Source organism: Watersipora subatra, chromosome 2 (assembly GCF_963576615.1).
Source record: "Watersipora subatra chromosome 2, tzWatSuba1.1, whole genome shotgun sequence".
In the NCBI taxonomy this organism is placed as follows: Eukaryota; Metazoa; Bryozoa; class Gymnolaemata; order Cheilostomatida; family Watersiporidae; genus Watersipora; species Watersipora subatra.
The window spans coordinates 13,951,347-13,968,471 of record NC_088709.1 but is presented as its reverse complement, the minus strand read 5'-3'; the positions used below and the strand labels follow the sequence as shown (position 1 = coordinate 13,968,471).

The 17,125-nt window shown below is 37.5% G+C and overlaps 1 protein-coding gene across 3 annotated transcripts; it reads left to right on the top strand.

The window, feature by feature from the left end:
* The first annotated feature begins 3,169 nt into the window (after positions 1–3,169).
* LOC137386810 (uncharacterized) lies at positions 3,170–17,065 on the top strand. 3 transcript variants are annotated; one of them, XM_068072959.1, is made up of 14 exons: positions 3,170–3,779; positions 6,652–6,804; positions 7,674–8,209; positions 8,364–8,520; positions 8,819–8,983; positions 11,094–11,180; positions 12,358–12,450; positions 12,965–13,078; positions 13,969–14,064; positions 14,483–14,576; positions 14,663–14,787; positions 15,653–15,764; positions 15,957–16,073; positions 16,776–17,065. In XM_068072959.1, the coding sequence occupies exons 1-14, from the start codon at positions 3,332–3,334 to the stop codon at positions 16,870–16,872; spliced, it is 2,394 nt and encodes a 797-aa protein (XP_067929060.1). In that variant the 5' UTR covers positions 3,170–3,331; the 3' UTR covers positions 16,873–17,065. The 3 variants fall into 3 exon arrangements, with proteins under 3 accessions (XP_067929060.1, XP_067929061.1, XP_067929062.1); XM_068072960.1 differs by having other exon boundaries at positions 14,483–14,581; positions 14,692–14,787; XM_068072961.1 differs by lacking the exon at positions 6,652–6,804 and having other exon boundaries at positions 14,483–14,581; positions 14,692–14,787.
* Positions 17,066–17,125: the final 60 nt, after the last annotated feature.

Sequence of the window (17,125 nt, the reverse complement as noted above, 5' to 3'; positions counted from 1 at the left end):
AATATATAACCCTTGATGTTTTTCATAATTTGGTATGGTTTCGTACTAATTCTTATTAATAACTGAGAATCATTTAGGATGAAAATAGATCCCTTTCTTGGAAATACTCAAATTATGACAGAATACAAAAGCAGAAAATGAGCAGGTTGACTCACTTTCACTTTTTGGCCATTCCTGCTATAGGTCATTGTTATGCAGATATTTAGACACTATTTACTTTATCTGAATAATAAGTTATAGAAATTGAAACTTTTTAAATGTTCTAACATAATTGCTTATACAGATTGCTAAACTGATATTCACCCCAGCGTAAGTTGAGTGCAGGATATTTGGTTATCCGAAAAGTCAGTTGTAAGGAATGGGGTTTATATGAATATACTTGATGTTTCATATACCATAGTTCATACCATGTTGATCAAGACCTACTTAAAAAGTTATCTGGTCATGCAGGCAGTCTTGAAATAGTTAGACTAAAAAATAATCATGGTAATTTTAAAATAGTAAATTGTTACAAATTGTGATGCTCCGACAATGTTATCTCGTTACCAATTTATAGATAACATGGGTCGCTGTAGTGAAAAGTGACAATGAAACTCTTCTTCCTGTGGAAGGAGATAGCACATTGATCTTTTGTTAACAACAGATCTGTCTTCAGACCTTTTAATTGGATGACAGAGGGCAGACTAAAACTTTTAAAGTTATCACACACAGCCAAGTTATGAATAAATAAAGGTACAGATAACTCTCGTTCGTTTAAACTAATACAGACTGAGTCATGTCCAGACATTGAAAAAGTTTGGACATTAAAAATTGAGTACTGTACCATATATTAAATAACTTATATTGTCTCATACATATACTCTTAGGTTACAATATGCCATATACAGTATACATAGGAAAGTAAAATATGGTTATACCTACAATAGGATACAGTATAACATTAATAACAATAATAATAACAAACAAAAGTTACAGTACAACACTCTGTGGACTGTACATTAAACAGCCTATCTAGTCTCACATACTCCTAGACTACAATATACTACAATATGCATATACAGTGTACATGAGACAATAAGATATGGTTATACATACAACAGGGTATACAGTATAATATTAATAACAGTAACAATAACAAACAAAAATCATGCTACAACACTCTGGTGGGAAGTTCACTCACATGCGTTGCGTGCGTCACCTGTCGGACAAACATGGCCACATCAGACAATTGCCCGAGCTCCCGACATTGTCCGTACAATTGATAGTCCAGAGAAGTGAAGTTCGAAGAAGCGGGTCGATTTGCATAAAGTACATTAAAAAACTTTACCAAATCTATACTGTTCTTGTATTAACTCTATGTTCCACATACAATGATGTTGTTTCTCAAGGTCTCTGATAAACATATAAAAAGCTGACTTCTTTAGAAGTCTTTGTTTTTCATTCTCCCAGCTAGCAATAATTGACTTCTACTTCTTAGCCAAACGAGCCGCGTAAGCATTCTGAGATATTATTTAATTTCATTACAAAAATCAGAACCGCAGCTGATGTTTAGACTACATAACATTATTATGCAAATATACTTACAGCTAAATAAAATGCATTGAGAAAAAGTGCATAATAAAAAAAATTGAAAAAGTAGCCTCTAGTTGATATTGTAGAAAATGCTCAATACTCAACTCGACAGTTTTGAGGGATGGTAGTTTCCTTCTTCCAACTATATCAGGAGAAAACTAGGGTCTCGAGCTATTTCATTGATGTCTTTGTATCTAATGACTGTGATCCTAGTCCAGTTCTTAGTTCCTCTGTATTATCCTTAAAAAAACCGCTGGTTAAGGAAACCTAATTACTGTGCAATAGGTGAGTCGGTTGTCATACTGTGACTCTGTTGAAAAGTGTGTCATCAATAGCAAGCTTCAAAGAGGCTCTCCAATGCGACACAAAAACATTCATGGCAGCCTTTTTTAACCAGCCATATGACAAATGGTGATTTTTTTGTACCACTTTTTCGATTAAAGATGGCGACTGACACTCCTAACAATCATATTATGTAACCCGCTATGCAATAGAGTGAGTCAAACATGACTCATGAATGCGAAGTACAGTCATGTGACCGGCAGTTGGCCTTTAAAACTTGAGATAGATATTTTAGAAGCAAAGAATGGTTTCCGCCGAATGACTGATAATCTCTTTGGTCAAAAGGTAGGAAGTGATGCGTTGGCTTTTAAAATGTTTGTGGTGAGAAAGTTTTAGGTTGAAGTCTCTCTTCCTCATGAGAAGGTAGTCTTTGACGTGGGAGCTTTCATAAGATTAAAAAGACAGTAGCCGGTAGTTAATTTACTAACCAACGAAGATATGGTGGCACCAGCTATACGCCGAACTCAAAAGCTGTACAAACAACAGCAACCCCGACTACATACGCGATTGCACAACACTCGGCCTCTCTCAATATTTATTCAATAATTAGGTAAGACCGCTACTCAAGTGATGTCCTTTTGTGGAATTAGAGGGATTACAGCCAGGAACCAACAAAGATTACAAAGTTCTCAATGCAAGTCCCACAGTGACATATATTCACTCGCTTTGTTATTACACGTTTAAATTGAATATCGACCTGGTTAAATTCAAGGTTGACATAGTTTATTTTGATTTGACAGGTTCATTCACAGGAAATGAGTGATTCAATTTAGATTCGGCACCCAAGCTTGTAGTTGTAATCTATTTAAGGTATTTTCGGCTTTCACTGGAGGATAGAGGCAGTTTCTATGTTTTTATGGCGCCCTTTTGTGTGAATGCATGAAGGCATGCCTACCTGCTGAACCTGTGTTTTGTAAATACGGGCAATTGTTTGCTTAAGCAGTCAATGCATTTTGATTCATTTTGCAGCGTTCAAAAGAAAAGAGCTGAGAGTGAAATGAGTGCGAGTTGATGTCGAGTGTGATGAGCAATGCAAACACCTCAATATCACGCGTAAGAAGCTGGTGCGTTGCTCCTCACTACTGTATTATACCAAACAAAGAGGGCGGAGTTTTCCCATCATCAAGAAAGTAGGCGGGCTTGGCTTAATAACAGATACATGTATATTATTAGCTGATCTCACATATACTTTATCATTAGCGAATTAATGCTGCATTTACTTATTTATCCATTAAAAAGGAAAACTGTTGAATTTTTTTTCATTTCCTTACTGGAGCTTACTCGGAGAAGACTCGAGATACTTGAAGTCTAATCTTTTCTCGAGACCTGTCAGCTCTCAGGTTACTCTTGCATCTCACCAAACAGACTCTCAAGTAAGTACGCTGTACGTTGTCTAGCAGAAGCTCTCACACTTAGTATGCTGCTCGTGCGATTCTCAGCCTTTTTGGCTTCGCTTTTGACAATAGCGAATGCTTGTCCGCAAGCATTCGATTGGGACATGCTGCCGGCAGAGGAGAGAGCTGCAAAAGCACCTATAGTTGTTGTCGGATACGTTACGAAATCGTACAAGGACCTGGCTGACAGTTTGACAAATTACGCAGTAGAATTCAAGATACTCAGAAGCCTAAAAGGTGAAGATCAAATATCAGAGCTGCCTCAGGACTCTCTAGCCGCTGACAATATTTACAGAATAACTAACTTTGGCAGTTTTTCCATGTGCTTCGCCGACCTCAAAGGAAATCAAGTTTACATGCTCTTCCTAACAGTTGTTGACAATCACCTCTCCGCTCACTACTCTGACCTCTTCGGCGCCGCTGAGGCCTGGACAATGCAGATGGAAGATCGAGTCATTTTAACCAACTTTGGTAAGCAATATATAATCTAATTGTGCACTTGAGCTTAGATTGACGAGGGTGTTTCAACAGAATTGGTCTTGATCTAATTTATTTGAAGTTGTGACAGGCAGGCTGAATAGGCCTCTAAGATACAAATTATTATGTCTATGGAAATCTTTAGCATTGGTGCTGAGAGCTCTCTTCAGGAAGTGCCTGTGTCGTTAGTTTAATTCACTATCAATCGACCGTTAAAATTAATAAACGATGCGAAAAAGTTTTCAAGTTCTTCTAAGTAAAAATGTTCTGTTGTGGGACTAGCTACTCGCTGCGGGCAGATAGCATGTCCTAGGGTGCAGAGCGTGCTTGGGAGGTAAAACAATTCACACCTGTGTTCTTTATTAATAAATGAAACCTTCATTCGAACTCAACATTTTCTCTTGTTAAAATCTATCAAAAAGCAATGAGAGTGCAATTGAGTGGATCATTCGGGTTCGTCCTACAAGTCTAGCCGCTGTCGTAAATTGCAATAAGCAGCGAAACACCTGGTTGTTGGCATTGTTTCGTTTTGTCTGATCAATTTATTACCAAAATGATAATGGCACATTTGAATGACATCCCTGCGTGTCTCACAATAGACCTGTTAAACACTGGATGCCGGAATCGCTTAGCAAGGGACATCATTTACATGTTTAGCGACTCAGTCTTACCCGCTTTGCCCTCAAAATGTTTTATCATTTAGCATAGAATGCTAATTTGTCATTCATCTCTTGCAAATGTTCAATGCCAGGGGCGTGCAAACACGTTACATCATTCATTGATGGTCGGTCTACAAGAATCATGAAGTTTTTCAATTTTTGGCCATTTGGTTTACGAAACAAAATGACTATTGTTTTATTCAGTTCGCCAAAAAATTTATTGTTTACGCAATTGTGTAAACTCCTCGGGCTAAAAGTAGCAGACGTAAATTATATCATAAAGACGGAGGTGCTTGTCTGCTGCTAGAATGTTTTAGCAGCAATGTACCAATGTTTTGTTTGCATTACTAAAATAGCATTGACACAGACTTAGTATATTATATAATAAGCAAAACAAGTACTTGTAATTGTATTACTATCGGTATTTCTTGAAGAGACGGGTTTGCGAGATGTCAGCAGACAGCGTTGACTAATCCCCGACTGTCTGATTTGTCTGTAGCAATCGAGGGTAGGGCATTTGATCGAGTTATAATATTTGCATCTTATCTTCCTACCTGCCTATAACTAGTATCATGTGACCAGCAATGTACCCTATTATGCCGATGAAGATGAAATTCAACACTAAAAAATAATCACTTATATTTATGTAAAGTTTTTGTTACCAAGATGTGACATCATTTACTTATGCAAAACGACTCTAGTTTCAGTTTTTACTAAAGTTTCGCTGCCAAAATCATTAGTTTGCATATTTTTGCACAAGCTAGGTTAACATTGTCCAACTTTAAGTTGTGACCAAGCTAAAGCGTGAACAATACACTAGTACATGTCTGGAGGTGTCCCTGTGTCGCCAAAAGTAGCGTCGGATGCCAGGATGTTATTCGCTAAAAAACAATGTCATTTCACCGAAAGCTTGACGAGCTTCGAGTATATTTTGACAATGGGAAAAGATTAGTTGTAGTGAAGGCATTTAAATCTTGCAGTTGAGTTGATGAAATAACAGCAATTAGCACCGAGAGACAATGGCATTGTTAGCAACACTGAACTGGTCGTGGCGCCTCCAGACGTGTGGAGTAATAAACAACTATGCATAAGTTAAATTAATAAAATATATGATAATTATCGGCTGTCTCCGAAGAGCCGCAAAGTTGGCTGCACTAGAGATTGCGTACCACAATGATCTCTTTACCTCACATTTATGTAAGAAACTCTTGCCTTACTTTTTTATTTAAAATGACTGGAGAGGTAATTGGTAAGATGCGCTGATGTTAACTGATAACCAAGTGATTTAAATATTACACTATTTATTAATGAATACGTAACGAACAATTAGTATGTTGAATGGTGACTATAAGAGGCTGCAGACAGAAGTGGAGGACCTTCACACTAGTGAGATAGCAGAATTGACTAAATGGCCATTCAATGCGCGTAAAGAACATGTGCCACACAGCATTTAGGAGACACGCTGAACCTTTTCAAAAGGCAAAGAATTTATTAATAACGAAGTTGGTCTCGAAGAAATATTCCCAAAGTCAGCGGTGCGTCTAATGATAATCTTGAGAACAAGTAAAACAAAAGCAAAATCAGCCGAATAAGTAACTTCTTTACCATATTATGAAGAAACGTCTGGACCAAAGTCTCGTTAAAGTAATGAAATCATGTGCCGGTCAATGTGTGAGTGGACAAAAGACAAACTCAGACCTGATTGAAGATTAAGTATTGGTATTATTACGGATCATTTGTAATTGGACAGTAGGCTTATTGCTCGCATCGTATCACACGCACCATCAATACGTACTAATTTACTCTTTTAGCATTGTTTTTTTGTCAAAAACTAATGAGTTATTAGGTAATTAATTAGTGTTTCAGGTAATCCGGTGTAAAACAATGATTGATTTTTTCTTTCATCTTATTATCTATCGGGCTTATCTCTCTAGAATTTTCAGACAGCTAATGGGCTCGTAATTAGCTCTCATTACATCTATGTAAACAAAAGTCACACTATCAAAATACTTGCTTGATCGAATCTATTATTAGTTATTGATGAACTGCTCCTTCTTTTATCTATGCCCGCTTATGAATGGCGTTTTCGATGAAAGAGCTTGCAATAAGGTGCAGCTCGACTGTGTCAACTGATTACGATAATATTTAATAATCTTTTCCCCTTCTTCAAAGCGTGCAAACGTTTATCAATACTGGTATGTTTTCAGGATATGAGGTTTGGTCCGAGTGGTCAGCATGCTCACAGAGTTGTGGTAGCCAGGGTGTTCAAGAAAGAGTGAGACGGTGTACAATCGCTTCTCCTTTAAAATGCGTAGGACACAACACGCAGAAACGAGAGTGCAACGTCATATCCTGTCAAGGTAAATAAATATGGGCTCTCCGCTGGCTCCTCATGCATTAGCTTGCAACGCTCTGCTGTCTGTCTTCGCTCCCATCTATGATTCGTGCACGTAAGAATTGCGATACATCCGTACACTTAACAGGCATTGAAAAGGCCAGCAAACAAAACAGAAGTTGATAGACATAACGTTTGCTTTATTTTGTTACTAATTAATGTAAACATAAATCGCTTTGACATTTTCATATAAATTATTAAGTTGATTAAAGCCAAATAACATAATCTACACAATCGAGTTGATGTTGTTTATAATCCATACAATCCTGAAGCGGTTGGTTTACTCAGTAGCCATTAAAATATTGCCAGAGACCCCATCTCTAGAAATCACCTTCTCCTGTTTGATTCGCTGTCTAGATGCTATATATAGACCCTACATAGAGTGGTGTGCTCGAGTCATCTGGCGAGTCAAGTGCAGTCGTTATGAGTATAGAGCCATCTAAGCCTCCGATAATACAATGTATTTCCATAATCCCATGTAGAGGCGTTGTGTTATCCTATGATAGTCTTAAATGGCAGGGACAAGTTTCTTACAACTATTGACCTCTCTTCACCGCTTATTTCACCCTCTTATAATCCCTTTATCAAAAGTCTGTTAGCTATACTGGTTGACAATAGTTGACCACATACTGGTTGACATTTCGTTACCTTTGACTATGAAATGTTTCTGGTAAAAAGCCCTACCTTTTATATCTATCTATTACAAGCTTCAGAATGTCTGCGATAGAGGAAAAGCTAGCTAAGCTGAGTCCATTAGGATTACCATTCTGTCACTCGGTGTAGAGAGAGTTGCTCAGTTATTTATTGGTTCACCCTATTATGACTTGCTTGTAGGAGTGAAGAATGTAGTAGAACTGGCCGATTTTGAAAATATGGAGAAAGGTGTAATTTCTGTGAATATAAGTGGACACATGATTTATGACATCACGCCCAATTTCTACGGACAAGTATCTACTCCTAAGGTTTTCAGCCCTTTATGGCCTCAGCGGTTCTCAGTTCTGGGAAGAATTCGACCGAGAAAGACAAAATATCCTCGCGAAGGGCAATATTTATTTTCTTTGTCCGACTCGGCAGGACGACTCTATCTCGGACTCAAGGCCTACCCATCGCCTACCCTAGAGGTCTTACACAGTACCGGTCGAATGAGTTCCGTTTCAATACCGCTGCCTGATGAGAACATTAATGATGGTCAATGGCATCAGTTTGGGTTCGGAGTCAGCGGGAGAAACATCACCATGTATTACAACTGCTTGCCACGTACAGTGCAGATTCTGCCAGCTGAACCGTTCATACCCAACGTCTACAAGTCCACTTTGCTCATCGGCTCACGAATGTTCGCTATGGATAGAGGAGCAGATGAGCGATATGAGGTATGACATATTAAATACATACTTATTATATTCTTTATATTATTATATTATTTAACTTATTATACTTATAAGAGTTTGCTTCTTGCCAGTGTGACTATACCATGGCAGTGTCTCCAGTCCACATACCCTGATGATGATACATACGCTATTGTAGGGAGCACTGAGCCAGCTGGTCTTTACCTCTAACCCTAACGATGCTGCCTCCCAATGCCAATCTGTGACTTGGGGAGAGACCGTCGAACGGAATGAGGATCCGGCGCCCCGCCAAAGTTCCTCATCCCTTGCGGAGATCCATGCTGTCAACTATTTAGGTAGGCGGAGGCCAAGATCTTACCATCTCTTCATTAGTGTCAGTTGTCCCTGTGTCAGAGCAAAGACTTTCTCTCGCAATTAACTCGCATTTGTATTCATATTTATAGCTTAATGTCTCCACGTAATGGTGGGAAAGTAGGGCATGATTCATGGATTTCATTATTTTAATTAGAGCATGATTTGCATAGACTGGAGGCTTGTTCAGTCGTTCTTTTCTTCTATGTCTTTTTAAAGCGAATAACTTAAAAAGAATGCCAAAATAACTTCCTATTTCCTATCAAATCACGTCGCTTTTAGAACACTGGGAATGGTCAACCTGGGGCTTGTGTAGCGTGTCTTGTGGCTTTGGAGTTAAGGCTAGAATACCTTTCTGCCTTGATGAGAGTATAAACGCAGACGACTGCATACCATACTATGTTCCTCGGACTCATGAAAAGCAGTGTTACGCTGGAAGGTGTCCAGGTAAGACTTTATTTAATATTTAGTGTTCCGGCGGACCTATTAATAATTCACACGGCGATGCTAATTGCCATTAAATATTGGTTGACTCGGCGAGAAGACAAGAGCAAATTAGAAAGTGATTGATAATCTGGTGACACGATGTTTAGCATCTCTAACAGGACATTTTGGGTGTGGGGATGGATGCCAAGCATCCAACCATCGAGACCACAAAGCCCCTTTGCCAACCATTCTCGAGCAGAAACTGCCTGTCTCAAAGCTGGATGTTGCATTCTGGTATTGATTTGCAAAAACGCCTTCATATGTCAACTCCTTATACCGAGTCACCTCTGATTTATTATCATTAGTATAATTTCTTACTCTCAAAGCCGCTTTAAGTATTACAATTTAATTTTAAATGCATAAACGCGATATTTATACTTTTGCGTAATCTGCTGAGCAATGCGAGTGAGTCTACTTGTCTCGACTGTCTTTTATCTCCTAGGTCCACTTTCATAAAAAAAACTCACACCGCTTTTGTGGTTAACATTTTCCATAAAACACAACAATATTTAAAATTCTTTAAACGTTTTTATGGATTGCAGTACTTAGTTGTATGTATAACTTTTTATTGGCATAAGTAATTATCAACGAAATGATGTTTTTAATTACATGCCAAAACAAAGATTAGAGACAGAAATTATGAATCGTTACATGTAGTTATAAGGTACAAGTTGAATAACTAACTTACAAATAAAGCCGCCACCACGCTGTCAATTTGACATTCATCAAAAATGTAACAAAATCTTTGCTTCCAAGCAACCAAATTCATTTTTAGAGCATGGCAGTTCTCTAAAATGACTGCATTCCATTCTAATACAGACACTGTCTGTTAGATACAGTGTGGTATGTCTGCCGATAGACCAGCATTTATTTACAACTCTTAGCTTTGCTATTTAGCGTAATTGGTTCTCAGTCTAATCTTTTAGTTTACAAACGGGTTGTGATAAAATCAGGCTCCTAGGTGCCGCAGGCCGATATCACTGGACACCAGGCAGTTTGCGCTACTGTGTGGGCTTCTCTCCAGACTGGCGTCTCCTTTTCTCGCTATTCGTAACCGCGATACAAGCAGTGTGGTCAGAAAACTTGTGAAAGAAATTATAGGCTTGTAAAAGAAGAGAAGCTATTCAGATGACCCAAGTGTTGGGTTGTAATTGAAAGGAGAGTAATCTAGCTATCTGTAAATAATTGTATGTATGATAATTATGATCATCAAGTGATAAGAATCGTAAAACAAACAAGAAACAGTCTCGTACCCTTTCACATTCTAATCTTTGGGCCAGACTAGCAGACTTTGGGTAAAAATATAATGAGACGAAGGTGATTTTGGGATAATGAAATAAAAAGATATGAATAAGTGGTCCTACCACATAATAAGATGGAAATAGATAACTACTGTCTGGCGACATTCCAACTTGCCTCGCCAGCTCTAGCAAGAAATTACAGTTTTCATTTCTGTTTATAAGCACTCCTTGCAAACTTAATTTGTGTAATTGGAAATTTATAAAATAATTTAACTTTTACTATAATAAGAGTTGGATCCTTCGGTCTGTCTATCCAAAGTCATGCTAAGAGTGTTAGGAAAAAAGATCGTACCCCACAAGAAATGAACCCAGATATTCAGATTCTAAGCTATGCGCACTACCGTCTGTCCTACTTGACAACCTTTCCACTGTGTAATAACTGCGCGCATAGTTATTACACATTATGATCTCTCATGGTGCATGGGACTGCCAGCGTGCTAGCTTGGTATAATATGTTAAATTTGAAAATTTACAGCCTGCATCCACTATGCTGAGTTTTGAACCTTTCAAGCTGTAATTTATAATACCCGAAAGAGTTTTTAGCTTATAATTCTTGTACTCTGCGTCGGTGATTCCAAACACGAGGGTTTGATCTGACAGGAAGATGATGAACAACTTGCAAACTTTTTTCACCATTTCATGTCTGCATAAGCTTTGAAATTTATTGAAACACATCTGATGTCCAGTTTGACAGAAACGTAGAAACCTTTGTGATTATTTTAATTTGCATTAATCAAAAATATTGTGCAAGAATTTAATTGTGTTTTTAGAGTGTAGCTGTGAAAACAATGGCAGGTGCATTGATGACGGAGTCTGTGAATGTCAGCAGGGATGGAGCGGAGAGAAATGTGAAATAGGTGAGTTTCTCTCTTCTTATGCTCTAAGGCTAAAAAATTTTAAAGTTTAAAGGCTAAAATTATCTCACAATAAGGAAACTGAACCAAGTTTATTGTCAAACATCAGAGGGTTTCTGAGTAACCCACTTGGCAAAGCACGGCCCATGAACTGTCAATTATGGAAGAGCAAGTGCCTGAGTTGGTGTTATAATCCGTTCAAATGTCTTTGAAGAGAAACCGGGCGAGACCACAGGGTCACAATTCATATTTTAAACCTATATCCCTGCTCAAATAAATACTTTTGGTCTTCCGCAAGATTTCACTCAATGACTGTGTGACCGAAGTGATGTAGTCGAACCTCAAACGACAAGCCAGTAGCTAATCCAAAGACGTTTGCAGTATTTGGTTTTATAAGAGAAAATAATATGTTTGTCCACTAAGTAGCGACCAATGTGTTAATGGAAGTGCTTTGTGAAGATTATCTAGGTTTCAGGGTAGTAATCCGTCTGTTCCGCTTAGAGAGAATTTAATACAATTGGTGAAGGGTAGCTGACCTGCTGTTACCCTTATTTGTCACCTGACCAGTTATATGTTCAATATTGGAAGAGATTGTAAGTTGGTTATTTAAGAGATTTGTTTATTGCATCACTTAAAACATTACATGAAATACATGTATGTATATTTTTTGTTGCCATTAGTAACTCACTAACAAATTGATGTTTTCCACTCCACGCCAAAACAAAAATGAGAAAACAGAAATCAGGAACTATTGTGTGAGTTGAACAAAATTGTTTGCAAACTTGGTAATCTAATAATATTGTGGAGGAGTCAGAATAGTGAATTGTAGGTTGTCGTAACAGAAAGGTTCATGAACTGAAACGTATGATGGTGGATGTAGTTATGGTGTTTTTGGAATTTATTTTTAGTGGCTTTGGTGACACAAAATTATTAAAAACAGAAGCATTTATCTTGGTTATCTAGCTGAAAAATTAGATTGTCAGAAAGAGTGTAGAAATCGACAGCGACAGTAGTGATGCATTTTACACAACTTCGCAAACTTTCTATCTGTGTTATTCTGTAGCTAGATATTTCATAGCCTGCCTGTTATAACTATTCCATTTTTTGTTTCGCTTTCACGTTTGCTTTCATATTAATAATAGCTTGAGATTTGATATTAATGATGGCCTGCGATTTGTAGCTGAGTGTAAGGATGGTTGTGCTCATGGAGAGTGCGTCTCCCCAGGTGTATGCAGATGTGATGTTGGGTGGTCAGGACTTAAATGCACCAAACGTAAGTAACTTTCACTTAAATTTAAATATTCATCCACCCAAAAATGCCACGTAGGTGTTGGCTTTTAAGTCAATGCATCCAATTGACCAATGGTGCCAAATAAAAAACCAGATATAGCAGTTTTATACCCTTGCAGTCTCGTAAACAAAAGAAGGATTTTTAACTGGTGTAATAGGCTCTCAAGATAGTTTATTACCAGTTAACAACATTACCAGTTATACAACAAAAATATATAATGTCTATTAGCTAAACTTTGAGGAAGAGCTTTGTGTGGGATTTATTCTTTATGAAAAACGCCTTTTCTCAAAAAAAAACATTTGGAAATTTGTATTCTGAAATCTCTGCTGAAATTTTCGGTTTCAAAGATTAAACTCCATCAACTTATTACAATCAATAAATAGTGTTAAGTCGATTTTAAAAAAAGGAAGTTTTAGGTGTTTTTAAAGTGCTTTATATAAAGATCGCTTTTAGAACTGATAGAGAAAACAAATAATGGTTGTGCTGTCTTTTACAGCGATGTGCTTCCCCCTCTGTCGCAATGGTGGTGTATGCATAGGACACAACCAGTGTGAGTGCCCAACCGGATACGGTGGTCGCTTCTGCATGGACCATCAACAGAAAGACAAAGGTGAGCTATTTCCCACTTGATCAAGGGTATAAGGCTCTTCCTTACTTCTCACGGACAAAACGCAATGCCTATCGCTACGAGAATTCAGAGCATTATCACTGGATAGACCAAGCGAAGTTGCCCAATACGCCAAACTATCATATACGATACTTTACTAACGAATTCCTTAAGAGACACTTACAGGGAGCCATCAGTCGTTATTGTCTATGTTGAAATAGTATTGATTACCAATCATACAAGATGCTAATTCAACGCGAAGTTTGGGAGGGAAGTGAACGAGGGAGTTTGGGCATAAGACCAACGTGAAGAACTCCTGTAGAGTATGTTTATCTATACTCATCACGACTTGAAACTATTCTTCAAATAAGTTGAAGATGCATTGACTTCAAACTGCACTGACGACCTGCGGATTATCACATAGTCTATTTGCTAGGGCAGATATCTTTGCTGGGTAATCCTTTAAAATATTAATTGATGTTTTTATTATGTCGTTTAGCAAACGAACCATTTCACTTTTGAGGTGACAAATTAGATGATACATGTATGGTGAAGCTATGTGTGCTCGGTATAGATTACTCTATCATTCTGATGGATGTACTAGCACCCAATGTGTCTGGCTCCAGTAGCTCATTCATCATGATGTCCGAGTGCGCAATGTTACTCGCGTCTGATATTCACAGTTGCTCGTCATGCTAGCATCAATCTGCGATGTTTCCGACTGTAGACTCGCCAAAATAAGCTATATTACGTGTAACCTTGGAATTCCACACCTTCCTTAGGAATTTAATTCATACACATTCACCTGCCACATGTATTTCCCTTTCCATTTCAATCAGTAAAATTCTCACTCACTTTTAAGGCAAATAGGCTATTAATTAACTGTGTTTTAGGATGTCGCCGAAAGTGTCAAAATGGAGGAAAGTGTATCGGAGAGAACAAATGCGAGTGTCCAGAAGGCTGGCGAGGCTCCCGCTGTCACAAGCCTGGTAAGAAAAAGTGGTTTTTTCTAAAATCGGTTTATTTTCAAAAAGTAAATATTCAAGAGAATTAGGTATCGATTAATGAAAGGTACAGAGCACTAAACCATGCATGGTGATACAGCGTAGCAGCTGGGCAGCAAAGAAACAATGGGGCACTGTCTAAGATGATATGAATACTTATTTTGGTACAACTACCCTAGTTCAATATAACTTCTAAGAGTTTTACCGATTTTAAGAATGAATTTTGCTTGAATAGCTCAGGCTAGGCAAAAAAACACTAAAATACGAGAAACATAAAAAGAAACATATACAAAAATAGTAATGATGCTAGCAGAACTCTGTAGCATATTTACATTTTAGGAAAATAGCATGAGATGTGCATCTATTCAGAGAGGATAACTCTTGCATGCTTTTTATCTTACAGCACCAGTATGTGAGGGTGGCTGCGCCAACGGTGGCAAATGTCGCAAAGGAAACGTCTGCAAATGCAAAAAAGGTTTCACGGGCAAGAATTGTGAATCAGGTAATTTTACTTTCAACCAGTTTTGATAAGACGTGTCAATTTGCTCTGGAAATTGATGACGAGGCCTTTGCGTTCTGACACTGATGCCAAACCCTCCCTTCCCGTTTTAGATGTGTGCGGAAACTGTCGCAATGGAGGCACTTGTGAACGACGAACCAAGCAGTGTACTTGTCCTGAAGGGTTCACTGGACAAGTCTGCCAATACAGTAAGTTGTAACATTTTATTATTGTAGGAAGTATTCTAAGCCACGCTGTGTGAATCAATGAAAGCTTTCAAATTACTCATAAGTTACATAAAATTATGCATGAAGAAGCTGTTCAAAAATGCTTCTAGAGTTTGATTACCAAAATTGTTACAATCTGATTAACCAAAAGCAGTAGCAGAGAGTTGATCATCAAAAGGCCCATCGAATTAGTCTCTTCGAGCTGGCAATTAGTCATTCGTGTGAATACCAGACCGCGGTTTGTCTGTTTCTTTACTTTACCACTATTCACTAATTAAAATACATTTCCCTTCCGAAAATAATCAACTGCTCAGCTAGATCACTTTTATTTAGGAGATTAGAATTGTTGCCAGTGTGTGAAAACCTCAGCGAATACAAACTGGCAATAATCCGATTATGGATAGCTCAAACTAGAGCAAATGGAATTCACGAATTTGAAAGTCGGTGCCCACACGGTCGCGAGTTGTGGCAATCTGTACTCACCAAGATTAACTAGGAACAGTGATTAGAGAGTACTCTTCTATATGAAGCTCACATTAGAAGCATTCCACTAGTACATACGTTAATCTCTTCAAGCATGCTTACTTCTTGAGCATACAGCAGACAACGCAACGGCATTGCAGTTTTTCGAGTTTTGAAAAGAGAATATTCGAGATATCATCATAATTAATGAATTTTGCAATCATAACTTTAGGAAAACAAATTGGATGCCAGCTGGCTGATAGATTACCTTTAAATCATTTCCTCCTCAGAAATATATATGCAAGTCCTGAAACTAATTTAGTATCATGAGTCACAACAACCTGTACCGATATAAGTAGAATGTATCCATTTATTATATTTGCAGAAGTAAATGATGACTTGTGTGCGCAAGAGCCCTGCCAAACAGTAGGAAAATGCATAGCCTACAACACATGCTATTGCCCACCTGGATGGTTTGGACTGCGCTGTGAATATAGGTAGGCTTCAAAACTGTACTCCTTTTAGCTTGTCTGTTGGGTAGCTTTTTTATTTGCCGTTTCAACTTGAGTTTGAGTGGTTTTGGCAAACTATGGCAAAACAACCTCATTCGCATTAAAATAATTAGTTATTATAATATATATTATAATATAGATATATTATTATAATAATATTAATATTATCCATTTCAGAAAGTGTAAAAAGTATGAAGTACGAATAGAGATAGAGAAGAAACAAGTGAAGCGAATTAAATATAAGGTGGAGCCATGTGACACTGCAGCCCATGGTAGATGCCGCGTACCCGATGGGTAAGTTTACACAAAAATATGCACTGCCTCAACTTTTTCACAACGGACAGCTATTCAAGCTGCTCGCCTATATTGTTCACTCCGAGAGCTTACCTTAGTACTTCAACAAAAGAAATCAAGGATCATAGAATTAACAGAATTACTCGAAATTTTGCCAGAATAATGTTAAGAGTGTTACCATTTTGCCAAAACAAAAGTTAGTTTTATCTTCGCTAAAAATCTCCAAATTTTTTAATTCCTGTAGCATAGGTGAAAAGAAAAATTATAAACAGCAACCTGAACATGTTTCTGCAGATCATGCTCGCAAATTTTTTCATCATTCAGCCTCAAATATTTTTGATAACTATATCTCTATATTGAAGACCGGGTCTGCCTTTTGGTCAAGCTGTACCAATAATGACTTTTTACTTCTGCAACCAGTTTTAATAAACTATGAAAAATATTAAACATGGCTTTCATACTTCAAAAGCATGGATTTTGTGCAGAATTTTCTGTTGACCTCAAAGAACTTTAAATTGAAGCTGTAAGCCAAAATCTCTAGCTTTCACAGCAAAAATACTGAGTACACATCAACCCAAAATACAGCAGTGAAAGGATTAACCATGTTCAATGTATAGTTGTATTTTTACTAATTTTCTTCTCGATAACCACATGACATTATGAACTGATTCCCAAAACTGATGTGTGTATATATGTTTGCAGTTACACTTATGAGACGAGACCAGTGATAAAAAGTATACCAGACTACACAAGCTGTGATGACAATGAAGAAATACAAATGAAAGAGGACAAAGGGTAGAATTGTAATGAGGAGAAGCGTTATACCATGACAATGAGTCAAACATTTGCAATAGCAATCTCTACTCTCGGCACTAAGTCAATCAATTTATATTTATTTGTTTTTGAACCTCATGTAGTCTCTAATATTTAATTATTATTCTTGTCCATGTGATATTCCGTAACGGAAACTCCCTATAATAACTCTTTTTATAACCTACTGTAAAAAAGACTCAGATCTAAGTTTTGAATCTAGTGACACTCTTACTTTTGAT

Bases quoted from the DNA above. Each gene is read 5' to 3' on its own strand.
- LOC137386810 (XM_068072959.1), top strand. From the start codon at position 3,332: ATGCTGCTCGTGCGATTCTCAGCCTTTTTGGCTTCGCTTTTGACAATA. The intron at 8,984-11,093 runs GTAAGACTTTAT...TTGTGTTTTTAG, and splicing joins TTACGCTGGAAGGTGTCCAG to AGTGTAGCTGTGAAAACAAT. The intron at 13,079-13,968 runs GTGAGCTATTTC...ACTGTGTTTTAG, and splicing joins CCATCAACAGAAAGACAAAG to GATGTCGCCGAAAGTGTCAA.